Source organism: Xenopus laevis, chromosome 3L (genome assembly GCF_017654675.1).
Source record: "Xenopus laevis strain J_2021 chromosome 3L, Xenopus_laevis_v10.1, whole genome shotgun sequence".
NCBI classification, from domain to species: Eukaryota; Metazoa; Chordata; class Amphibia; order Anura; family Pipidae; genus Xenopus; species Xenopus laevis.
This window is the reverse complement of record NC_054375.1, coordinates 48,081,024-48,107,173: the sequence shown is the minus strand read 5'-3', so window position 1 is coordinate 48,107,173 and position 26,150 is coordinate 48,081,024. Positions and strand designations below refer to the sequence as shown.

The 26,150-nt window shown below is 39.6% G+C and overlaps 1 protein-coding gene across 2 annotated transcripts in view; it reads left to right on the top strand.

The window, feature by feature from the left end:
• Nucleotides 1-19,082, top strand: part of afap1l1.L (actin filament associated protein 1 like 1 L homeolog) — a 40,682-nt gene extending 21,600 nt beyond the window's left edge. For both annotated transcript variants that reach the window (XM_018252149.2, XM_041586195.1), the window contains exons 2-18: nt 5,155-5,283; nt 5,706-5,789; nt 6,277-6,465; nt 7,028-7,126; nt 7,396-7,607; nt 8,388-8,567; nt 9,874-9,954; nt 10,389-10,479; nt 10,649-10,801; nt 11,379-11,590; nt 12,578-12,723; nt 12,858-12,924; nt 13,758-13,872; nt 14,583-14,747; nt 16,232-16,410; nt 17,117-17,245; nt 17,588-19,082. In XM_018252149.2, the coding sequence (XP_018107638.1) occupies nt 5,155-5,283; nt 5,706-5,789; nt 6,277-6,465; nt 7,028-7,126; nt 7,396-7,607; nt 8,388-8,567; nt 9,874-9,954; nt 10,389-10,479; nt 10,649-10,801; nt 11,379-11,590; nt 12,578-12,723; nt 12,858-12,924; nt 13,758-13,872; nt 14,583-14,747; nt 16,232-16,410; nt 17,117-17,245; nt 17,588-17,611 (2,255 nt within the window). In that variant the 3' untranslated portion in view covers nt 17,612-19,082. The remainder of the gene's footprint in view (nt 1-5,154; nt 5,284-5,705; nt 5,790-6,276; nt 6,466-7,027; nt 7,127-7,395; nt 7,608-8,387; nt 8,568-9,873; nt 9,955-10,388; nt 10,480-10,648; nt 10,802-11,378; nt 11,591-12,577; nt 12,724-12,857; nt 12,925-13,757; nt 13,873-14,582; nt 14,748-16,231; nt 16,411-17,116; nt 17,246-17,587) is intronic.
• The last annotated feature ends 7,068 nt before the right edge of the window (nt 19,083-26,150 follow it).

Here is a 26,150-nt window from a genome sequence, read left to right as displayed (position 1 = left end):
CATTTCCAGGTAATCCATACCATAATTTTATCAAGACAGTTGTGTAAGTAAATTTTGTCTTTTCCTAAAACTTACTAGGTTTAATGCACCAAACAAAATATATTCCTGTTAAGAGATGAGTAAAATAGAAAGTTAAACTGAAGATTAACCAGTCTACTCTAGAGAAAGACTTCATGCTGGGAGGGGAATGTTCTGCTGGAAGATGGCAGGAGAACATTGTAGTCAAAGGGGTGGTCATCACCAAAGAAAATATGTTTTATGTTTGGGTTTCACAGGCACAGTCCTCTTGCTACTCTACTGATATGTACAGTGAGCTGCCACAGGGTGCATTGTATTGGTGTGTATATGTTTCAAGTAGCCTACACCCAGGACGGGCACTACAGCCCCATGCTATAACACTAAAAAAACTTGCAGACATTTAGTTGACCTTTACTCACCTTTAAAATGTATTTTATATGTATGCTTTATTGTATCTGTAGCTTCTAACCAGACACTGAGGAGCAGCACTAGTGACTATCAGTGATGACAGGCACACTTTCTCCAGTATTATTATAAAAAACACATCTGTGCTTAAAGTGATACTGACACGAAAAAACTACTTATTAAAATATGAATGTACATCAAAAGTTACCTATAGGTCATGCTGATTGTTTTTTGCTGAGAGGTTTGTTTTTGTAAGTAATTGTAATTGTTAGTTGAAGTTCTTAAACCTGACTGTTTTGCCAAAAGTTTCTAATGCTAACGGAATCCTGCTGCACAAATATGGCAGCCCCCTCATAGGCGATCATAGGGAGTCAGATAAGTAATGTAAGAGCATTGGGCAAATACTTGGCAAAATTATAAGAAGCATGCAAAAGTCAATTTTATGGTAGATGTAAAAAAGGTTCAATTTCTGGTGTCAGTATCTCTGAGCTGCTAACATAATTGGCCGTTTCGGCAGAAGTAGAATCATTTGGCCCTTAGACTGTCTGAATTATAGAAGGCTCCAAAACCCATGAGAAAGAAGCAGCCATAAAAGCACCTCATATGCCATAACCCTACAAGCTGAAGGCAGGTGCATTCATAAGGTGAAAGAAAGGAATGAAAACAGAGCAAATTCTAAAGGAAAGTCTGGGAGGTGCACAAACAATTATGAGAAGTTTGTAAGGAAATGGAAATAAGAGAATTAAAGGGAAAGGGAGAGTGTGTGCTCCAATGACAAAGTGCCTACCCCTTGCACTCTGCTGGTTCCCTGCTTTGTGTTTGAAGTAAAGGACCTTTCCCAGCATTGTTTGTCAGAACTGGTCTGATCTCATGGATTGTTTGTACAGCCTTAACCCTTCTCCTCTTCAAGTCTGTCATTTACAGACTGCCACTGTAAAGGCAGCCATCAGCCAAAGTACAAACAATTTGTAACCTCTGCTAGAGTGACATTGCTTGCTCTTGACCTCAGTCTGCAAAAACTAGAGGCCCAGCAAAGATTGTGCTACAATATTTTCAGATGTGAACAATTGATTATCATCAAAATATAACATTTTGACAATTACCTATTTTATAGGTTATAAATAATTTTTATTTTTTTTAATACAATTAGTATACTGCCAGCATCTATACATAATAGAACTAGTACACTAGTGACTGGTACACCAATGTTTCTATGTCACTGTTTAGGGGCCCAGTCTGAAGTGCGGTTAGGGTGACATTTTGGGTGAGTGCTTATTGGCTGTCCTGGATAACCCTATACATATATCAGGTTATAACATTTTGTCAATATGTATACCTGGAAACTTGCTTTCAGATGAGAGATTAAGAGCATGTAGGCCTGTTAGGTGGAATTCGAGTGAGTGCTTATTTACTGCCCTAAAATTACATCATATACTCTCTCTCATATATATATGAATTGAAACACCAGTACTCCGTTATCTCAATCTCCAATTTTTTTTTTATTAAACCTTAACAATTAGCAAGAGGAATGTTGGGATTAAAATGATTTGGAGTGCTGTTCTTTTACATCTAAAATGATTTCTTTTGACAGTTTATCTTTTAATATAGTCATAGAGTGTGTCAACATGTTTGAGACTGTGTATGTACGTGTGTGTGTGTGTGTGTGTGTGTATATATATATATATATATATATATATATATATATATATATAGTGAACAAGGATTGCGGCACTCACAGGGTTTTAGTGAAAAAACAAAAAAATAATTTATTATTAAAACATTTTATTATTAAGCCTCAACGTTTCGATCCCCCACAGGGATCTTCGTCTCCTGACAAAGATCCCTGTGGGGGATCGAAACGTTGAGGCTTAATAATAAAATATTTTTTTGTTTTTTCACTAAAACCCTGTGAGTGCCGTAATCCTTGTTCACTGCTTATTTCCTATGCTGGCACCCAGGTATTAATTTTGTCTACGGAGTGCACAATTCCTTTGGTTTTATATATATATATATATATATATATATATATATATATATATATATATATATATTTATATATATATATATATATTTGCCAGGCAACAAAGACCAAGAATAAATTCTCAGTAAATTAAAACTGGGATTTCCATGAAAACAAAAGAAGGAAATCTAGGTATTAAACTGCCATTTAGCCGCGAACAAGGTGATAATCGAATCCAGTTATGTATATACATCATTGTAAGAAAAATATTATTGGTTCTTTGGAGAGGAGATCAAAGGCAGTTTCCAGCAGTGGATTTTTCATGCAGTATGTTACACGACTGTGCAGCCCACCTTTAAGGCAATGATAATATTAGCAGAATTGCAGATTGTCACTGATCCTTACCAACATAACACACAGGCTCAGCATTAATGTATCACAAATACTGTGTACTTCAGCTGCTTCCATAATATTACTCATGGCTTACCTGTGGCCCTGTGGGTAAGAGCAGTCATTTAACAGCCACTAGAGTTAGTTTGTGCCTAGCCAACTTTATGAATCCACATAAAATGTACTTTAGCTTAAGTCCCAATCTCTTTTACTGTGCAAGTGTAGCCTACCGGTAACTTTATGAGGAGTAATTTCCTGTTTGGTAATGGTGCCAGAATGCATGTCATTCCATGTTCTACCTACTGTTCCATTCCTTGTCTTGCAAGAGAATATCTCTTGTTTAAATGAAAAAGCACAAAAATAATTACTCATTTGATGTATCTCATGATGTTCTAGTGCAAATACATTCAGCTATACAGATGTGGACACACAGAGCAGGAAGTTTACGGGCTGCTTTTTCCTTGAGCCCAGTGTTATTATTAAACTCTCCATGGTAATTTTTGTGGTGTTTAGAATCTAGGCTAATGGAAAAGCTGTCAGTCATTAACATATGATTGTTCATTCATTGCTTGCCAGCGCAGACTACATGGTTTAATCTGAGGTCACACAAAATGGGTGTTCCTCAGGATATTCCCCCCTTCCCTTTCTGCCACATTCTACAACAAGGTGCAAAGAGCTCTGACAGAAAGAGAGGCGGGAGCTTGCACTTCCTGTGACTGACTTTGAATCAGAAAAGGGGTGTTTGTTATATTTACAGACCCACTGGGATCCCTTGGAAACCATTTACAGGCTGGCTATATTTAACACCCTGGCATTCTGGAAGCCATACTGTGCTTGTGAGAGACAGCTGCAGGCTTATTTTCTTCTATCTTTCATAAGCTAAAGCAGTGGATGGTATATGTGATAATAGATGAGAGATGGCTTTGCATAAATTGTAATAAATATTTATCAATTTTCGAGTGTATGTGAAGTTATTTAACCCTTTGAACTTTGTTGTCATGCTGCCATATTGGATAGAGTCCTCTGAGATTAGGGATAAGGTTACTAGCTTCCCCATAGGTATCCTGGTCTCACTTCCTTAGACCTTATACATTATTAACGTGTATTAGTCAATCTCTAACATATCACACTATTACACAGCTCTGTACAAAAGATGGATGCAGATTGATAACATACACTTTTTTACCAGTACAGGAGGTAATATTTATAGTAAGAACAAATAAATTATATGTCTATCTTAGAATTTGATTTTAAGGCTACAATCAAGTATTGTGAATCAAAAGGAATCGTTTTTGCGGTGGTATGTACCTGGAACGTATGTGTATCTGGCTCTTGGTGATACTATTAGTCATACCAGTAACCTCACCCTTGATGTCCTGCCATAATGAAATATCTGAGATAAGGAGCTGGCCATATCTACCTCTGCTCTCAGGCCTGCTTACATTACCTTTCAAATAATAGACGCTCACTTCACATATCCCAAATTCTTGTTGCCTTTTCTGAAGATAGACAAAACCACACAAAAGCTCTGGACTGATATTTTTGTGTCTGTTTTCTGTTCACTGCTGTATCAGAGTTTTCTTCCTTCCTCTCCCACATTTCTGTGAATGTGTCTCGCATCTCTTTTTCTTTTTCGTTCAGCACTTCCCTCCCTGTATCTCCAAGTTTAAGTGGTTCTAATCTGCCTTCATCCTGTGCATTTCTTTTGATTGTCTTGTTAATGCATTGTTACTTAATGATGTCTGCCTGATAAAATGTATTTTTGCAAACCGTTTCATAATTGTTCCCAACATTACTGCTGTTTTGTTGTTCCTACTTTTGATATTATAACTGGAAATAATTTATTTTGTTTTCTGAATTTGATTTATTTGCACCCGGGTTAATAAAAAATATTATAGGCAAACTTTCTGTTTAAGTGACTAGTTATATATTTAACTAGGCTAAGGACATCTGCCTGTCGCTGAGAACATGCTATACAAAAAAAATGCACAGTTGAGCATTGTTATGCTTAAATCAACCTATGTGGGCAATGACAGATAAATGTATTGATATTAATGCAGGCAGGCATAGAGGTATTGAATGATAGAGGTAAGGAATCCATTTGTGTATAGGCAAAATAAGGACTGGATTATTATTAACTATAACCAGACCTTAGAGACAATGTGTAGGAAAAATTTAAGATTTAGTAGTGTGCAGTGTAGCTGTTTACTTGACATCTCTGAATCTGTTATTTAGAAACTATATATTGTAAACATAACTGCTTCGAATTTAATTTGTATAGGTGAGTTCTAAACCTTTGTTTGAGAATGTCTACCTGTTGAGCAAACATTTCCCCAGCCTGCCCATGTTTGATGTCAACGTATCTCTCTTGTTTTACTCAGTTCTGGATCAACTGCTGCCGGAGCTAAATGTTCTTCTGAAGCTTCTGGATCACGAGTTCCTGAGCGCTACGACCCGAGAAAAGCAAAGTGCAGTGTGCAGTATCCTGCGCCAGCTTCAGCCAGCACCTGGTAAAAACAATAACACTGAATAACACAGTGCAAAATTTGCATTAGTTCTGATAAACTATATCAAGCAGTCAAACAGGTAGGTTGTACCAAACAATATCCATAGTACATGGATATTTGTAGGGATCATCAGCCTACCATACATGTACCAAAAACTGTATGAATATGGCCAGCTTAAAGCCACAGGTTTATTACTGTTTGGGTGTCTTTGTGCCATGGTGAGAGCAATTAATTTACTTCACATCAACAAGTAAGATGTTGATCTAGCCCCCTGACATTTAATCACGCTATGCAATTCTAAACAAGTTAATTCAGTTTCCATCTGATTTAGTAGTTTACTAATATGAGTATTTAGATCCCATTGAACTATCACTTCCGCTCCCTAGTTTAATGCTTTTCCCATAACTGTCTTCCCTTTGTTACAGGAGATGAGTTGGACTTCCAGTATATGAACACCGCTGCTTATCACAATGGCACCAGCTTTGTGGAATCTCTGTTTGAGGAGTTTGGTATGTGAGCTCACTGGGGGACTGAATTGCTATTGTTGGTGTATATCCTTGTTAAATACACATCTAGTAAAAATCTCTAGGGCTCCTATCTATTTGTCCTCATTTACACTGTGAATCACCACAGGTTCATTTTACAGCCAGGCACCCTCACAATATGCTTTAGTTACACTTTATTCATTGCTGTGTCTCTTTCTATTACACGTGACTAACAAGTCTCTTGTGAAAATTGTGTTCTTTGTGTTATATTTGCTGTTTATTTTTTATACTCACTAAGCAGTTTTGTTTTTTTCAGGTTTTCTGTCCAGTATAAATATAGGCAATTACACACTGCATGTAGCTAACATAGTTTTTTATATATATTCTCTAGATTTCCATGCCTACCCCCCCCCCCAAATCTCCTTGAAATCAATATATCTGATTTTGTAAGTATATAAGATAGACATATGTAAGACAGAATGAGTGATTAAACTGAACACTTCCTTTGCAGATTGTGACCTGCATGATTTACAGGACATGCAGGAGGAATACAGGGACAGCAGTGAGAATGTGTCCTGCCAGGTTCCTCCACCTCCATCTGCACCGCCACCGCCTCTGCCCACCACTCCACCACCAGAGGATTATTATGAAGAGGCAGTGCCCCTTGGGCCTGGCAAATTCACAGAATACATCACCCGAAGTAAGTAACACTGAAATGAAGGTAAATAATTCCCAGAGGTATTACATAGAGAGTGACATGGTGTGAATTATTCTTAAGAAAAGTCATGTGGTAGGAGCTACAGAATTGTTATGGGCAATGTCTGTACCTTGTTGGACTTTCCTATGTGGCATGGCATGGATATAATATGGATTCTGTGTTATTGCATGCCCAGTTTTTGTTCTTTCACTGTGTTAATTTAACAATAAGAAAAATGTTTTTGCTATGCAGTGCTCTGTCAGGAAACAAGATGGGGAAGTGAGCTGGTTCTAGCATTTGGTCCTGTTTGTTTAGGTTACAAAAAACACATGGTGGCCAAAAGACCCAGAACTGACCTAGATGATGTTGTCCTTAGATAATCATTTCAGCTTTTGCAAAGTTATAACCTCCTCGAATCTTGGATTAGGGCAATGTGGATCATAGTTAAAGTGATACTGGAGCACTATGGGCTTCAACACTGAAATAAAACCTGATATCCTGGCTTGTTATTTTTCTTTTGTTCATTTTATGTTTTTCCATAGCCGTATGTTTGCTTTATTTTCAGATAGTTCCAGTCCTCCAAACTCTATAGAAGATGGTTATTATGAGGAAGCAGATAACAATTACCCTATGACTCAGATTAATGGAGAACAGAAAAATTCCTGTAGGTACCATCTGTAATAACAGAAATATATCCTATTGGGAACTATTTGGCTGGGTTTTTTTTTGTCTTAACAGTGAGGCCTATGGCACATGGGGTGCTATAGGTGCTCTTGCTGAGAACAGTGGATGACAAAACACTAACAACCTCCACCACTCCTCATAACTATGGTGGACACTGTCTTAATTATTTTAGCTAATGTCTCTTTTAAACGTAAATATATACAGTATGTGACACCTCCCTTACTGGCTGCCATTGATCTTCATGCACAGATAACGAGTCTGATGGTCTGAGCAGTTCATATGAGTCATACGATGAGGAAGATGAAGAAGGGAAGGCTCAGCGTCTCATGCTCCAGTGGCCATCACAGGAAGCTTCTCTCCACCTTGTTCGAGATAGCAGAATTTGTGCTTTTCTCCTTCGCAAGAAGCGCTTTGGCCAGTGGGCAAAACAGTTGACACTTATTAAAGATAACAAGCTGCTGGTAAGATATTACTTAGTGTGCATTTATTGCTCTTTTTTAACTTCTGCACACAAACATAATAAATGATAACATTTGCAGGGAACTGATAATGACAAACAAACAGCAACAAGCAAATGTGATTCTATATTCATGCTCCAAACAGGGAAGGAAGCAATTTTATCTTCTGATACATCCCACAAAATCAAAATATTGCAGCTGCCAGAGCGAATTTGCTGAATCCACACTTTTTGATAGAAACAGCAAAGCTCTGTGTTTGGGGCTGTATTCTTTTCCAAGCTGCCAAAAGAAAACTAAAAGAGCAGGGTGATCCTAGCCAAATGACATTTTGCTTCAACTCTCATTCTGCCTACTTTTTCTGTTAGTGGCATGTGGGTAGCACGGCGACATTGAGTTTAACTGCACTTCGGACTCCAGTAAAAATATTTGCATTTAAGTTACATGCCATAGAATACAGTGATATTTTCCTGTAGCTGGTGCCAGTTTGCATCAGCCAGGACTTAGCTGCACTTATATTGCTTAATGGCAGAAATGCAGAACTGGGAATTAAAGCTAGAGCTCTGAATTTTGAACATTTATTGATTGCCAAAGAGCCTTGCATTAAATGAGACATTTGATTTAAGCCAGGGGTGATACTCGCCATTCTGCTACCTGAGGTAGCTGAGCCCATGCACATTAGTGAACACAACAATGATCTGGGCAGGTTGGTTATATTCTAAATGGCTACACATTACTTCTGTGTGATTTTCAGTATTTTTCTTTTCTATCTTCTTGTTTCTTCAGTGTTACAAAAGCTCCAAGGACCGTCAGCCTCACCTGGAGATCCCTTTGGCCCTGTGTAATGTGGCCTATGTGCCCAAGGATGGAAGGCGCAAGAAGCACGAGCTGCGTTTCTCTCTTCCCAATGGGGAAATGTTGGTTTTGGCTGTGCAGAGTCGGGAGCAGGCTGAGGAATGGTTGAGGGTGAGCACTGAGATGTGTCACATTCAAAATAAAGTTAAAAGCAGAACAGCTCTATATTTTTATTTTTATGATTTTGTAACAATTCTAGTTTTTAATCTACAAGATTTTTTTTTCTACAGTGATTTTTGTAGCAATTCTAGTTTTTAATCTACAAGATTTTTCTAAATGTCCCAAATAAGTAATCGGGGACTTTCATCAACAAGGAGACTAGAACCCAAGATTGTTTTCTTCTTGCAGTTTCAATGCACACACCATCCACAGTGTGATGGTACTTCCAGAACAATACGTAGAAAGGTCAAGCAAGTTACTGTGTATCTGGGATTTTTCCTGATATTTTGAAAGACTTTTTTTGCACAACACATGAACAAGGACATTGCTTTGTATATTGGACTGTGCAAGCACAGTGTGGTTAATTAAAGGGGCAGGCACTTGCAGACTGTTGCTATGTTATTATTTTCTATCACTTGAAAAAGCCATTAGCTCCTGAAACATGTTGTAATAAGGACCAATAAAAAGTGAATTCTGCTTTGTTTTGTTCAGGGACTTTTCTAGACAATATCTGCATAGAATAAATATAAATATATATAGTGAAGATGCCAGGGAGTTATTAACACCCAGATAGCCTCCAAATTATAATATAGCAGCAACTGACATGTGGCAGAAAATTCCGCTTCTGTGTGGTTCTCTATCTGGGAACTCAGGGGTTGCAATTACAGCCAGAACAAGAAGAGCAGTTTTACATTTGACCCACTTTATATCTGGATAAATAGTACAGCTAGCCCAGTATGAGTTAATGAGATTAAAAATCACGCTCCTTCCTATCCTTGCTCCCTACACATAACTCACACCTACATAAACAGCATGAAGAGTCCTATTTAAGCCTTACAGAGTGATATTCATGGGCTCCCGCAAGTAGGATTCACTTCGCACAATGCAGTGCTTTCTTATCATTGCAGTACTATGTTACTATATATAATTTCATAATATTTCTTACCCAAACAGGCTTATACCACAGCTGCATTCTGTAACAAGCACGTTGTTTAAAGCAGGTTTCTGAGCTACAGCATGTTAAACAGTGACCTCTAGTGGGCTCTTAGTATAACAACCATTTCAACTTTGGGGTATGCAAATTCTAATGCTATATATACCAATATACTAGAAAATATTTGTGCTTAGGGTGGGTATTTCCTAAACAGCAGAAAGTCCTAGGCAGGGTAACTACACCTTCTAACCCAGGCATCAACACTGTATATTAATATAAATTTATTAATATTAAGTCTGATAAATGTGTTCTACGTTTTCACAGGTAATAAAACAAGTTATCAGCCCAAGCACAGGAAGTTCTCCAGCCTCTCCAGCCCTCAGGCACAAACTATACCTGGACAAGGTGAGACCCTTTGTCACTGACACACAATCTCACAATGCAGAGTTCATTCTACTATAATATAATGGTCTTGGAGTTGCTCAAAACGTGGGGGGGAGGGAAGTGTTTGCCTTATAAGATCCTTTACATTAGAAGGAAAGTATCTGTGTAAAACAAATCTGCATAGTAGGAATTATATGCTCACTGACCATCTACACACAAAGAAAAGCTATAAATATTTACAATGTATTACATATTTATTTTTTGCTCTTACAATCTAACTGTTCATAGATTGATAGATATAGAGATAGATAGCAACAGTAGATAGATAGATAGATAGATAGATAGATAGATAGATAGATAGATCTAGATTTCAGTTAGTGGGTGCTATGATATTGCTTTTTTCTACTTGAGTGGACATGCCTTGCTAATAGTTAAGAACAATGTTTATTTCACAGAGGCTGTCCCATGATAAGACATCTGACTCAGATAGTGCAGCAAATGGAGAGAACAGCTCTCTCAGCAGCGGGAAGGAGAACCGTGACACAGGTGAGCTGTGCAGAACTAACAGAACTGACTTGTTATCCTTGTGCTTTTGATTGTATGTGACATATAAAAGGCTTCCGTGGTGTCTCTCAGGATAATGTAGCACTGAGCTATAGGACACTAAAGTTGCATCTACAGTTATAACTGGGTCCCCCCCATCTGTTCCTTTCAGGGAAATGTCGGAAGGGGGGTTTGGCGGAACTGAAAGGGTCCATGAGTCGAGCTGCGGGTAAGAAGATCACTAGGATTATCAGCTTCTCCAAAAAGAAGCAATCTTCTGAAGAACATCACACTTCATCTACTGAAGAAGAGGTTCCCTGCTGTGGTAAGTGCCAGTGTCAGTCTGCTGTTGTGGCACACCCAAATACCCAGTGACAAATGGCCAGGAATTCAAGTGGGGTCGTACCAAATAATTAGTGCAGGAACTTCATATAGTCTTAAAATGAACAGCTAAAGTCAGTACTAATTTAATTTTTTTCTATCAAACTCCATTCTCTCCAGGGAATGTAATTAGTAAGAGGTCATAAGGCTGCTGTGTTGATTCACCACTCTAGGCTTTAAATAGCTATATGTGGTTGTAATGGACGTGGGAAAAGGCCTTGAGATCTTAGTATGTATATATATGTTGTTATGGCAACTTTTTAGTTATTAATGGGAACATATACTATATACTAAAGCTGGGGTTCACTATCATTGCTTCTTAAGCTGGTAATATATGAAGGCATAACTTATTGTGCGCACACATGATTACTTATTGGCATACAGTATTTGCTTTCAGGAGTTTCCTTAGACTAAGAGCACGCTTAGTAAATGTAGTTATAAAACTGTTTAATATTTTGCATATCTGTGCCATTGTATTATCACGCCATGTATAAAAACTCTCTCCTTTCAATTTACTGCAGGCTATCTCAATGTGCTAGTAAACCAGTGCTGGAAGGAACGCTGGTGTCGCTTAAAGGGCCACACACTCTATTTTCACAAGGACGGCAATGACTTACGTACACACATTAATGCCATTGCGCTGCGTGGCTGCGATGTGTCACCAGGGCTTGGTCCTCGACATCCCTTTGCTTTCCGTATCCTACGACAGGGTCAGGAGGTTACTGCTCTAGAGGCAGGTATCTTAGTATTGTATTGTATTTATTTATATAACCCCACAAATGTATGCAGTACTTTAAAAGACATAAACAGAGGTATAGTTATTATAAATATTTAAATGCTAGGAGCTACAATACACAGCTTCAGTTAGGTCCCTTCCCCAAAGAGCTTACCGTCTTTTAGGAAGAGTAGGCAGACAGAAACAAAATGGGGAAGTGAACAAGTGTATAAACAAAGGGTGTTAGAGGAAGTCTAGTGAAGTTTTTCAGCTAGTAAGTGATTTTTAAGTAGCTCTGAGAAAAGTGCGGTAGCAATGTTATTTTAGAATGGCCCCATTACTGACAACAAAATTGGACAGTCACGGGACTGTGCTGCAAGACTGTGTCATATTTTGCTAAGTATTTGCTTAAAGGAGCTTAAAGTGATTGTATACAGTATACTTACCTCACACCCCCGGCCGATGCTCCTATCAGCAGAAATCTGCAGCCGTGATTCTTCCAGCGAGAACCACGGAGCGATCAACTTCCGGCTTCTTCTTTCTTCACGAGGGTGGTCATGCGCAGTAGTGCGAAAAGCTGAACTTTAACAAAGAAGTCGGCTGTTTCATTTTACTGCACATGCATCTGCCCGGGAAATTTGAAGAAAGAAGAAGTAAGTGATCGGTCCATGGTGCTCAATTGAGGAGCCCCCGGACCTGTGCAGTTTTCTCCTGATAGGAGCACTGGCCCGGGGTGTGAGGTAAGTATATATAATCACTTGAGGTGCCTAACTTTTGGCACCCTAATTAAATATGCATTTTCTTCTCCTTTAAGTTTAGGCCTACAACTTCCAAACTGTGGAATTATTGTTATTTGCTAGCATAAAATTGGAATAGTCATATTTTTATATGTAAAAGCATGTGTGAATGTTATCTGTGGAGCAAAGATTCCACAACTTATGCTTTATACAAGCTGCTGCTACCTGGTCTTTAGACATATTATTCATGTTCTTTATGTCATGCCAGGCCAGCTGTTCAGAAGAAATGGGGCGTTGGCTGGGGCTCCTTTTGGCTCAGACCGGCTCTAAAACCAAGCCAGAGGCCTTGCACTATGATTATGTGGATGTGGAAACGATAGCCAACATTGTAACTGCTGTGCGTCACTCCTTCCTGTAAGTGTCCTGTAGGGGGCAGAACTAACAGTAAGCTGTTAAGTGGTCTAATAACCAGTAGCAGTATTATTTGAGGTCTTTGTTGCCAGAAAGTTCATAATATGTTTATTTCTTTTTTATTTCTTGCTATAAAGGTGGGCAACATCATCACACAGCAGCAGCAGCGACTCGCGACTCTATGACGACGTATCATATGAGAAGGTATTGCCATGGGCTTCTGTCTGGGTTTTTCCCAGTGAGCTAGGCATACATTTGCCTTAATATTGTGGAAAGGAAACTGACCTTTTAAGGCCATTGTTTTCCCAGATTTATCTGGAAAGTGTCCAGCACAAGTAAGGGAGATTTTTCCCCCCGGGAATATAGCAATTACCATATAGTCACACAAGGGCTACAGATACGTGTGCTTTTGGCATTTTAAGGTAAAGGGACATAGGCACAGGATTTTCCAGAAGAGCTAAACATCAGCTTGATGTGAGTCCTGACTGCCCTAAAGGTGCCTTAGTGCTATGCATAATACATGTAATAGGAGTAAAATGAAAGTTACATTTTAGGGAACGCAGTAGTATTCTTTTCCTTGCATGTTGCAAGGAATTCTCAGCATGCTAGAATAGTGTATAGCACTTAGCAGCCAGATTTAATTTCTGGAGCACAATGACCTCCACGTGATACAGTGATTCAGCTGGAGCATTATTAGTGAGGTATATTGTACGTGTGCTGCCCCTAATTATTCACATAATTCACTGTTCACTGTATAAGCCTTTAACTAACTGCGCATCCAGAATTAGATATATACACCGATGGGTTCACATTTAGGATTATACACCATTCTCGCTCATTACTACTTCCTTAGTTCAGATTTGGTACTGTATCCATTAGCCACCATTTGGCAATTACTTGTAATTAGTCTAATGAATTTAGAACAATGATGCAAATCACCTCATCAGTTTCTGTGGGTTTCTGCATTGGACTAGATTTTCACTATATTAATTAAGTGCTCAAATAGTTTTAAAATCAAAATCCCTGATATTTTGTAGGTGGAAGACCCCAAGCGGGCCCCTGCAGTTGCACAGGTAAAACGCCATGCCTCCTCCTGCAGTGAGAAATCCCGACGGGTAGAGTCTGAGGTTAAAGTGAAACGCCATGCATCCAGTAAGTGATTTCTTGGAGGTTACTTTAACCAAAACATAGGTCACAGGACACAGAACCTATTTACATTCTTCTCTGTGGTGATTTCTTGGCAATGATTTTGTCATGACAATTGATACTTTTTAGATTGTGTCAGCCACACAGTTTGGAAGTGCTGCGTAAGGGGAGAAGGAAAGCTTCAATGTTCAGCACCCCCAGTTATTTAAATTACCTATCTGTCAGTGCCCTCAGCACACTACATTCACACAAAATCATACAATCCCTTACAAAAGTCTTTCATTCTCACAGTGAATAAAACAGCATTCCCTTTACAGATTTGACTGAGCCCAACTTTGTTCAAATAACAAGATAATAATAAGAAGATAAACCTTCTTGCATCTGCTTAATAAGCTTTTAGCTGCTGCAGCAATAGCAGAAGCAAAGTAATATTTACATGAATAAGAAAATTGTTATTTAAAGAAAGCAGAATTGCAGCATCTTGCTTTATATATGGAATTATATTTTCTATTGGAGTGCAGGAATGGTCATACTCTTGTGACCAGGACAAACCATAATGCCTACTACAAACAAAAATACTAAAGTATGAATAAGAGGTTAAAATATTATTAAATAATAGAAAAATGAATTTTTGAGGTGTCTTTTTTTTTTACTTGATAAGTGCAAGAATAGTTTAAAAAAAGTATTCATCATCATATGTCATTTATATTTCCTAGATGCTAACCAGTACAAATATGGCAAAACAAGGGCTGAGGAAGATGCCCGGAAATTCATTGTTGAAAAAGAGAAGCTTGAAAAGGAAAAGGAAGCCATCCGGAGCAAGCTGTTTGCCTTGAAAAGGGAGAGGAGGGAACTGAAGGAGAAGCTGAAGAACTGCTCAGGTAGGACCAGAAATGACCAGTATTTTGGGTCATCAGTACTGTTATTCCTAAAGTTATATTTATTTGGAATGTGGTTAGGTTTTACCTAAAATCATATACCAATGTTTATAGACACATATAAAGTGGGGCTTTGGTCAAGTAGAATCAGAAGTTGGACTGGCAACTCAGTAGGACAATTTGTGGCAAGTTGGATGCTTTGCAGCTCTCATACACAGTAACATAGTAAGTTAGGTTGAAAAAAGACACACGTCCATCAAGTTCAATCTTTTAACTCTATTTTAACTTGCCTAACTGCAGAGGAAGGCAAAAAACACATCTGAAGCCTCTCCAATTTGCCTCAGAGGGGGAAAAAATTCCTTCCTGACTCCAAAATGGCAATCGGACTAGTCCCTGGATCAACTTGTACTATGAGCTATCTTCCATAACCCTGTATTCCCTCACTTGCTAATGTATCAGCCTGTATGACATTCAGGGAGAGAATTCCACATCTTCACAGCTCTCAATGTAAAAAACACCTTCCGAATATTTAGGCGGAACCTCTTTTCTTCTAATCGGAATGGGTGACCTTGTCAGCTGGAAAGACCTATTGGTAAATAAAGCATTAGAGAGATTATTATATGATCCCCTTATATATTTATACATAGTTTTCCTATCACCCCTTAAGCGCCTCTTCTCCAGTGTGAACATCCCCAATTTGGCCAGTCTTTCCTCATAGCTAAGATTTTCCATACCTTTTACCAGCTTAGTTACCCTTCTCTGGACCCTCTCTAATTCAATAATGTCCTGTTTGAGCACTGGAGACCAAAACTGTACGGCATATTCTAGATGGGGCTTTACCAGTGCTCTGTACAGTGGAAGAATGACCCCCCTCCTCCCATGAATCTATACCCCTTTTAATACAGCTCAAGACCTTATTTTCCCTTGATGCTGCTGACTGGCATTGCAAATTGAAAATTAGAGACAGGGAAGGAAAAAGTGGAAAAAGTCACGTTAAATTACCTTCCCACCCTTAATTTACATATGCAAATTAGGATTCGGCTCAGCCAGGCACAAGGATTCTGCCAAATCCTACTGAAAAATGCAGAATCCTGGCCAGATAACACACAAAATTCTAGATTTGGTTAATCCCTATTGGGAATTCATCTCATTTCCCTGTATTTCTGACACCAGCTCTTTCAATGTAAGCGTTGCATATGTGGCATAGTACAGATGATAGAAAAGGTGCAGAATTTGCCACTGGTGTTTCAAACCATACTTGCATTCTTGTATTAAACAGAGACCTCCAGTAACACTGGACTGGTGGGTTCATGGGATTTTGATACAATAATGATGTATGTTTTTGGTAGTAATAGCATCATGATTTCTATCATTGATATGAACATGTCTGGTGACATCAGTAACTTGTATGGATGGGAGTGAATATCAAGGAACCACTAGAACCAATGTTCTAGAGACCTGTTTAGAAATCTGTATTTTGTGTTCAGGAAAGCAACAGCAGGAGATGGAGGCAAGGCTGGCTATGCTGGAGGAGCAGTGCAAGAACAATGAGAAAGCTCGTGTAGACTTGGAGATACAACTCACAGAGGTGAAAGAAAACCTAAAGAAATCCCTGGCTGGAGGGCCGACGCTTGGCTTAACTGTAACTGGCAAGCCTGAAAACCCAGTGAGTGTCCTGCTAATATCCTAATATCTTTCTTTATGACAAGGAAGTGACCAGTCTGCCATTGGCCCAGGAGACAATTTTTTGGCTTTAACCTTGATATTTTGGCTCCATATTAGGACAAGAACTCAGTTTGCTAATGGGGGGGGGGGTGGACAATGGCCAAGTAATTTTGCCTCAGCCAATCTGAGCCAACCTAAAGGAAAAAATGGTTCCTTTTTATGTGTTTTGCCAGTCTATGGCGTAAGTATAGGACACTGGCCCAAACCACCATAAAATGAAAAGGGCCCAATGTGAACCTCTATCCCTACCTGCCTGCTCCCCGACAACAAGCCTGCCTGCTCACTCCCCCCCTACTTCCAGCCCAGCCACTGGAAATGAGGGGGGTCTGGACACCCTTTCCCCTGGGCACCCCTCCTTACAACAACAGGGTCTGCTTGTTGTACAGTTACGCCACTGTTTCTACCATTACTTTTGCTCTTCAGTCAAATCATAATTCTTTAATCATATTAGCAATTCTATTAATAAACTCACTGCCGTAGAGGCCCCCTTACCATTTAGGCTTAAGCTACATGGGGTATATTCTCATTGATTAGGTGGTGAGGAACGGACAGCTGTTCAGCTTGTCCTTTACTTCTGTAGAATTTGTGTGTCACAAGTTACTTTTGAAATATATAAGTATCAACCTAAAGTGTATTTAATTTGCCAGCCTGAAAAAAGCCAGAAGACAAGCAGCCCACTGGAACGCCTTGTGCCTGTTAACAGTGCGGCTGAGATGAGGCGTAGAGCTCCATCCATTGAGGCATCCAACAAAGGCAAAGTGCTGCAAAAGGCCAAGGTAAGCACAGCCACCTCAATGTAACAATGACAGGACACAGAATTCAGTTGTCACACCCCCTTGGCATTAGGCACAACTTCTTTAACGTCTTGATTTTATCCATGTGGCTTATTAGTTTTATTTCTTAGTATTTATTACCTAATTCAGAATGATTTACAAGCAGACTGTGTCTTCGTTCCACATTTTTCTCACCATGCTCAGTATTGTACAGTGCTTCATGCTGTCTGTAAATTTTCAGACAAGCAGGTTAGATTACTGCTTCTGTAGGCACCTGATGGCTGAACACTCCACTACTGAGCAGGAACTTCATTTTTTTTTTTATTCTTGTTTTTTTTATTTCAGGAGTGGGAGAAGAAGAAACCCTAGAGAAATCCCCCCCCCCCAGTTCTTTTGGTCATGAGAAAAGGCACAACGTGATTTTCTGAATATCAGATATGGAGGACATTGTAGTGATGGAACCTGGTCTGAAACGTCTTTTCAATCACTGACTATACAGAGTTAAAAAAAAACTTACTGTGGAACACTGGAAGCCAATTGAGCTATATAGGAGCTCCCAAACATTTCTGTATTATAAATTGCATGTGTACGTTAATATCCTAAGGAAATGGGGACATGAATGCCACAGTGAGGAGTTTGCCACTGGGGATTTCATAATCCCAATAGGAAAATTGGGATACACCATTTTTGGTTAAGGCTGGAACTAAACTTTGATTACAGTAATAACTGATCAGGTTATAGACAGGGAAGTGCAATTGGGATGTATTTGTCTAGATGGAGGAGAAGAGAAACAAAAGAAATATACTAAAATCAAGACTTGATGGCAAACATATTTATTAGTGGCCCTGGGGTATGGATCCTAGATTGAAACTGACACAGAGTGGAATGCAAGTACTCATAGTGAAGGTCAAAATAATGGGAATTATTGCAAAGCTTGAGAGTTTATATTTTAGGGACTATTGAATGTGATCGTACTTCTGCACTACATTTCTGAGCAGTTTCTAAGAACAGAATATAACCTATTCATACATGTGGTTAATGCTACATTTCACGAGTTTTGCCCCAACTTTTTTTTCCGTCAATTTAAGGGGAAATACATTGAAATAAAACTTTGTGTACAAATAGAGTAAATATTTTCTACATCACTGTACATGTATATACTGTGTACATTGTAGTGGTGGCCTTTGTGAGGAAAGCCTGTCACCTGCCTGCAGATACTGCCAGTTAGTGAGGGCAGATGCTGGTGGCTCAGAGGATGCCAGCTTGTGTGTTGGTACTAACAAGTAGCGATGCACTGCCTCCATAATTTTCTTTTTTAGGCAAATACTGAACCCTCCAGTTGTCTCTGTGTTTAAAGTGCCTTGACTGCAAGTTTTTGGTTTGGCCAATAAGGAATCTTGCTTAAAAAGCACTAGGATTTAGCAGAATGTAAAAACAAATGTTAATTTAGTGCATCTCTGCAAACAAGATCATGATTCCAAGATCATGAATCCAAGTTTGTACCAAGTACTATAGAAAGAAAGCAGCAGTAAGTGTGTGTGTGTGCGGTGGGGAATGGTAGAGTAGAAATGGTGCTCTTATCAAGGTCGTTCTAGTTGGCTCACTCAGGACTATTAAAGGACGTTTAAGAAAGACTGTGAGCATAAAGCCTTTGATCCCCTTATAAAGGATCCAGATAACCCATTAACATCCCTGTGGAAAGACTCCAGCAAACTGTGTGGAAAGTAGTTTGGGGCCATGTCTGCTTTACACTTCTAATTGTGCATTTTATGTACAGAGAGTTCTATGCACTTTAAGGATCTTCAATCTTTTTTTTCCAATAAAATAAAGATGTACAGACTTTCTTGAGTATTATTAATGTAAAAATCTTTTCCACTCTATTATTTCATCTTATACGACTGTGTTTCTTTCAGAATTCTATTAACATTTTTAAGTTATTGCTGCCCATCTTTAAAAACCTGGGGCCTCATTAACTATCAGTGAATCGTGCAAACTGGCACAATTTTTTATTTTGTTTTTTTCCCAGGGTTGTTATATGATCCGTACAAGCTATGGATCAATGTAAAAAAATTGCCTCTCTGTAAGAAGATACGAGTGGCAAGCAGCTAAAGAAGCAGCCGAAAAAAATATTGTGCAAAAGTAGTAGATGTATAAATTTACACTTGAAAATCAGCCTCATGAGGAGTCTGAGATAGACAGATAGTCTGGACCCTAGCGGGCCCCTATAATTGAGGGCTTGCAATAAATGACAAGTGACTTGCTGTTTAATATAAGCAGGCTAGCTGGAAAGAGCATTGTGTCTTCCACTCATGACTGTAAAGTGGGGGACTTCTCTGGATGACCTACACCAAGGCTGCAAGGACTACAGTGGTTAGGACCCAGAGATTAATGAATTAAATTCTTTGGAAATTAAGAGACCTATTTACTACCGTAATCTGTGAGTATTGGCAATCTGCCATTTTTTTGTATTATATAGATGCATTTCAATATATATATATATATATATATATATATATATATATTATATATACATATCCCTTATCCAGAAACCTGTTATTCCGAAACCTACATATTACGGAACTTCATGAAACCATATTAGTGGCAAAACAACCCTAATAATGAGAATAATAATGAGAACCACATTGTTCCATTCATTCTAGTAAGGCTAAAAAAATATATAGACTTCTAAACGACGGTGGCAGCTTCACGTGTCAAATTTTTTCTGGTGACTTTTTGCAATTTTTTTTCTTTAATATATCCTGACTATTTAATGCTTCAGAAAATACTTGCTTGTTTTATTTTCGAGTCCACAATTTTTCTCGAATTGAGAAAAAAAACATCCAACTCAATTTTTTATGTCAGCCACTTAAGCTATGGAGATCCAACACTTATCCAGAAAACCCCAGGTCCCAAGCAGTCTGGATAATAAATCATATGTCTATATATACATATCTATATATATAATAAAAAAACATTAGTAGAAGTTACTAGAACCCACCATAACACATCATTGCATAACATATACTTATTCATTAATAAGTAATGAACAAGATGTAAAAATAGGTCTAATGCTTTAAGTTTTTCACCTAAAATGCAGCTTTCCCCTACTATATTGCACATGCAAAATAAGCTCTGTGTCTCTGATATGGGGCACAATGATTTGCTCCTGCCTGAGAATGACACACTGGTGTAATTGTGGCCACGAGGGGGCTATGGGCCTGTAGAATCAAATGTAATTATACTAACAATCTTCAAAATTCGGGTCCCATCCTTTTCATGTCTGGAATTAAAATGACGTCTGCATTCAATTGTTTCAGTGAAAGTTTGCTGTGTTTAAATGACCCAGCTCGCTGTGGGAACCCTGGAGCTACAACCTTTCCCTGTGCTAATAGGTGCACTTATGAAGGTGTAGAGTAATAGTTTAATTGGAAGACACAAGGACATGTTTGGTTTTCAGGAGGGTGAGATGTAACGGCATCGGAAAAAAAGTTTTTTTCAAAACGCATCCGTTAATAGTGCTACTCCAGCAAAATTCTGCACTGAAATCCATTTCTCAAAAGAGCAGATGTTTTTATATTCAATTTTGAAATCTGTCATGGGGCTAGACATTTTGTCAATTTCCCAGCTGCCCCTGGTCATGTGACTTGTGCCTGCACTTAAGGAGAGAAATGCTTTCTGGCAGGCTGCTGTTTTTCCTTCTCAATGTAACTGAATGTGTCTCAGTGGGACATGGGTTTTTACTATTGAGTGTTGTTCTTAGATCTACCAGGCAGCTGTTATCTTGTGTTAGAGAGCTGCTATCTGGTTACCTTCCCATTGTTCTGTTGTTTAGCTGCTGGGGGGAAAAGGGAGGGGGGTAATATCACTCCAACTTGCAGTACAGCAGTAAAGAGTGATTGAAGTTTATTAGAGCACAAGTCACATGACTTGGGGCAGCTGGGAAATTGACAATATGTCTAGCCCCATGTCAGATTTCAAAATTGAATATAAAAAAATCTGTTTGCTCTTTTGAGAAATGGATTTCAGTGCAGAATTTTGCTGGAGCAGCACTATTAACTGATTCATTTTGAAAAAAATGTTTTTTCCCATGACAGTATCCCTTTAATGTTATGTATTATATATGTTATAGGAGGCAAGGCCTGTTACGCCTGGAGTAAATGGTGTGTAAATGGCCTGTAACATGGTTGAAGCCTTGGTGTGGCGTTACTGCTCACATGTATCTAAGAATGTGCTAATTCAACCAATTATGATAATGGAATATTGACAGAATGTATGTGTTTATATTCATATTTTACCTAGCAAAATATATTTTTTTTTGGAAAACATTCATGCTTGAATTTATATGTTATTCCACTTTGTTCCCTGCAAACAAAACATGCAGTCTGCGGTTTTAGTGTTGCATTTCCTTCTATCAATAAGATAACCATGTCACGGACAAGAAGTTTTAGAAAGTACAGTTGCTGAAAATTCAAAAATGGCTAAATATATATTTCTATTCCTCAATACCTAAGAACAAATCTTTGCTGAAATAAGCAGCTTTTACTAAACTAACGAAAAGGAATTGAAATGCAGTTCCAATAGTATCTTATCTAGAGATGCTCCAATTCCAAGATTCCACAAAACACCAAATCCAAACATCGCCAGTACTTTTGGTAAGTTTACCATACTGAACATGCGCTTACAAAGGCAGATACTTGGGAAATCAATTAAATATGGTGATGCTCTAGACTAGAAGAAAGCACCCCAGGCTGATGAGAATACTGTGAAAGATACAGTCCAGCCCAGAGCACAAGGTTAGCGATTTGCCTTTAGTTCTCCTTTAACCAGCTGGACCATGGCCTTCCTCTTGACATCACATAACATTCCAATGTTACAATATATGCAGCATCAATTAATAAAAATATTTCTGTAAATCAAATTTGTCAGTGTCACAAAGTATATAAATTGTGCTGAGAGCCAGCAGCGGTATGAGTATTAGTGATGGCAGGTTGACCCAAAATCTGTGGTGACAGGCGGGTTGATTACTGTTTGGGTGGGTTCAGGTTAAAACCATTGCAGGTTAGGGTTGGGTGTAGATTACACTGGGAAAGTACAGTCCTCCACTGCTCCCAAAGATTCCCTGTGTTGGAACCAGAGGCGCACAAAAAAGTATCGTACAGAGGGAGAAGATGCGGGTATCGGTCGGATGTGGGTCCTACAATGGAAACATTTTGTGGGTTAGGGTCAAGTGAGGGTTAAGGTTTTGTGGGTTAGGGTCAGGTGCCAGCTGAGTGTTCCTGACCCGCACATCACTGAGTATTTATGGCATCTTGTATACCCTACTGCAAAATATATATTGAAAAAAGTACCCCCTCTTGTAAAATATAATAGGAGTTCCATAACCATACAGCATTGGACTGGGCAGTTTCACATAGTGTGACCTCCTACCCCTCCGCTCCTGACCTCCACCTGGTTGCCTGGCTTTGCCTGGTTGCCCCGCCCACTTTACCCACTTGTCCTACCCACAAACGAGTCCGAAGTAGGTATGCCCAGGAGGGGGGAGAGAGAGGGCAGAGGGGGGCATACCACTGGGGAGGGGGGCCTGCGACTGGGGAGGGGAGGCCTGCGGCTGGGGAGAGGGCCCCTTGGGGGGTAGCCGCGGTGGGCCCTGAACCCCCCCCCCCCAGTCCGACTGTGTGAACATATACAAATACGAGGCCAGAGGCCAAGTGTTTTTATACAGGTCATGGAACTTCGAGCAGGTCTGGATTTGCGGAAAGGCCACCATGGCCCGGGCCTATGGCAGCAGGACTATGAAGCCCAACCACACCCACATTGGTTTGCAAGCTCTGGGGCTGATCATGAGATACAATAGATTTTTTTAAATTTCCCATGCGCAAATCCCCAATGCTCCCAACCTGATGATGAAAATTTGAGCATGTGCACAAATGAAGGGGAGGGGACAGGCGTATCCTCATATTTTAAAACAGGGGGTACTTTTTTTAATTTAATACACAAGTTTCAGTGAGTCATGTGAAAGAAATGACATCACTAAGCTCCGATTATAACCGATGACATCACTAAGCACCATTTATAAGGATATACTGTAATTTATAGGATATTCATGTCTTTTGTGTATTATAAGGATGTTAGGCTGATGGAACATGCTCTCTTCAAGCTATACGTGGACAAGCTCCAGAAAGAGCCCCTATTGCCTCCCATCAGTTTAAATGTAAATCTTTGGGGCTGAAATGCATTTATTGCAGGTGGCAAGGGTAGGTTTTTGCTCTTCTTTGCCGGTTGAAATACATAAGAGAAAATGCCTCATGTGTCATCTGTATTGGGGGCACAGAACAGATATGACCATATGAAATCACAAACGATATATCCTTTATAATTTACATTAGAAACTACATTAAGGCTCGTTTAATTTGGGCAGGGGCGCTAAGGGGAGCATAAGTGTTCCCTCTAAAACCCGTACAATTAGCACTTGGCCACTGTTATCCAGAATGCTCGGGTCCTGGGGTTTTCAGGATAACAGATTTTTCTGTTATTTGGATCTTTATACCTTACGTTTACTAGACAATTAACCCAATAGGCTGGTTCTGCTTCCAATAAGGATTCATTATATCTTAGTTTGGATCAAGTACAAGCTACTGTTTTATTACAACAGTGAAAAAAGAAAATAATTTTTAAAAATTTGAGTTATTATAAACCAGTAAACCCCCGATTCTCTAAAGAATCGTTAATGAAAGAATGGTAACAACAGTGAGGCAGCAAAATGCGATGGGTGCTGATTCACTCTGCATCCCCAGGCAGCAACTGGCGACGCTAATTTGTGGGGATGTAGAGTGAATCTGTGCCTATTGCTTGTTATTACCTATCTGCTATTAGAATTCTTAAATTTTGAGTTTATTGGTAGTAAAGTGTTACTGAAAAATTTCTTTATAAACAACATTTTTTGTGAAAATGTTCTCCTGTCCTTGAATGAGTTCTCCCTGGTGAGCTGTACTTAAAATCTTGACTTTAAAATCAGATGAACGCTGCACTCTTGAAAATGCAACATAAAGTTGACCATGACCAAACACAGGCTCAGATAGGTAAATGCCGACTTTATCCAATGTTTGTCCTTGTGATTTGTTGATTGTCATGGCAAATGCAGCCTTAATGGGGAATTGTCGTCGTTTAAGTTTAAAAGGTAATTCCTGGTCAGAACTGGTAAGGTCAATTCTGGGAATCAAAACAGTATCACCGCTATGGGATCCTGTAAGCACTTCTGCCTTGATAACATTTTGTCTCATGCTCTTCACAACCAACCGTGTACCGTTACATAAACCTTGCTTAGTGTTAAGGTTTCTTAACAGCATGACTATTGTTCCTACTTTGAGTATAAGATTGTGTTGTGGTAATCCAGCAGGGTTGATAGTGTTTAAATATTCTAATGGGAAATTAAGTTTCTCACTTTCGTCTTCAGAATCAATACAGTCAGTACTCAGAAAGACACAGCTTTGTCCAGGAAGTAATGCAATCACTTGGTTGTTTATCATGTCAACATCAATATTTTTTGGAGATAATATAGCCCGTTTTGCTAAAAATGGCCACCCACGCAGGTACGCAACCGGTTCCCCTCCTAGAGTGACGCTAGCGCCGCCATTAGACAAACTTGCAAAGGAGTAGCAAGATGGCCGACGCTTATACAGACTTTAGTGGGCGGATGACAAAGTCGCAGAGGAGTAGCAAGATGGCCGACGCTTATACAGACTTTAGTGGGCGGATTTGGCAGTGGGCGGATGACAAAGTCGCAGAGGAGTAGCAAGATGGCCGACGCTTATACAGACTTTCGTGCAGGTACGCAACCGGTTCCCCTAGTGTGACGGTGAGCGCATCTGCCTCCCTAGATCCTAACCTTCCAGCGGTCGCCGCCTGAGTGAGCAGGAAAGAAGAGGCGGCGGGAGGCAGAAGGAGACGGTGAGCGCATCTGCCTCCCTAGATCCTAACCTTCCAGCGCATCTGCCTCCCCGATCCTAACCTGTTCTGATCCTAACCTTCCAGCACATCTGCTAATCGAAGGCCGCATCTATGTCTTTCGGCTGAAGTTGCGCGCGCATCTCATAGATCCTAACCGAAGTTGTGTGCGCATCTGCCTCCCCTCCACTCGGGACATAGATAGGCCTTCGATTAGTATATAGGATAATGGAGTCTATGGGAGGCAGGTGTGTAGTGGGAACTGCAGGCCCGGACTGGCAATCTGTGGGTTCTGGCAAATGCCAGAGGGGCTGCTGTGAGTAGGGTTGCCACCTGGCCGGTAAAATGATGTTTAATCCCAATGTTATTAATAGGGAAAACAGATAAATATATAGGAAGGCCGGTATTTTTTTTCCAGAAAAGGTGGCAACCCTAGCTGTGAGGTGCCATAAAAAGTCACACCTTAGTGGGCTGGTGGGGGGCTTTTTGGGCCTGTTTGTGGGCTGTTTGGGCCTCTGTGTAGCAGAAATGGCAGGGCCTATTTTGATTCTCAGTCCAGCCCTGAGTTACAGCCACTAGAGGTGGCAGGTCCCTGTGTGTTGTATGGCACTTAGCTAGCAAGGTTCATTATGGGCAAATAACATGCTGCTTTGCACCTGTTTGTTTTTATTGGAACTTTGTCATCATACTTCATTAAACGTGCCTCATTACCATCTCTTTTGGTACAAAAGTAAGATTTTTTGAACAAAATGAACCTCAATGAAAGAAAAGAGTGTTTTCTGTGTGAAACATAGGCTGTCCCCTGCCCCGTTCTGGTCCAGTAGTGACCGGTTTTCCAACCCACAGCCAATCAATTACAAGCATGGCTCCGGGATGCGAGTCACAAGCTGCGAGGCTGTGACTGGAGCTGCTTTAGCGGCCGCGCGACACTCCCCCTATTCCTATTGGCCGCCCAGATTAACAC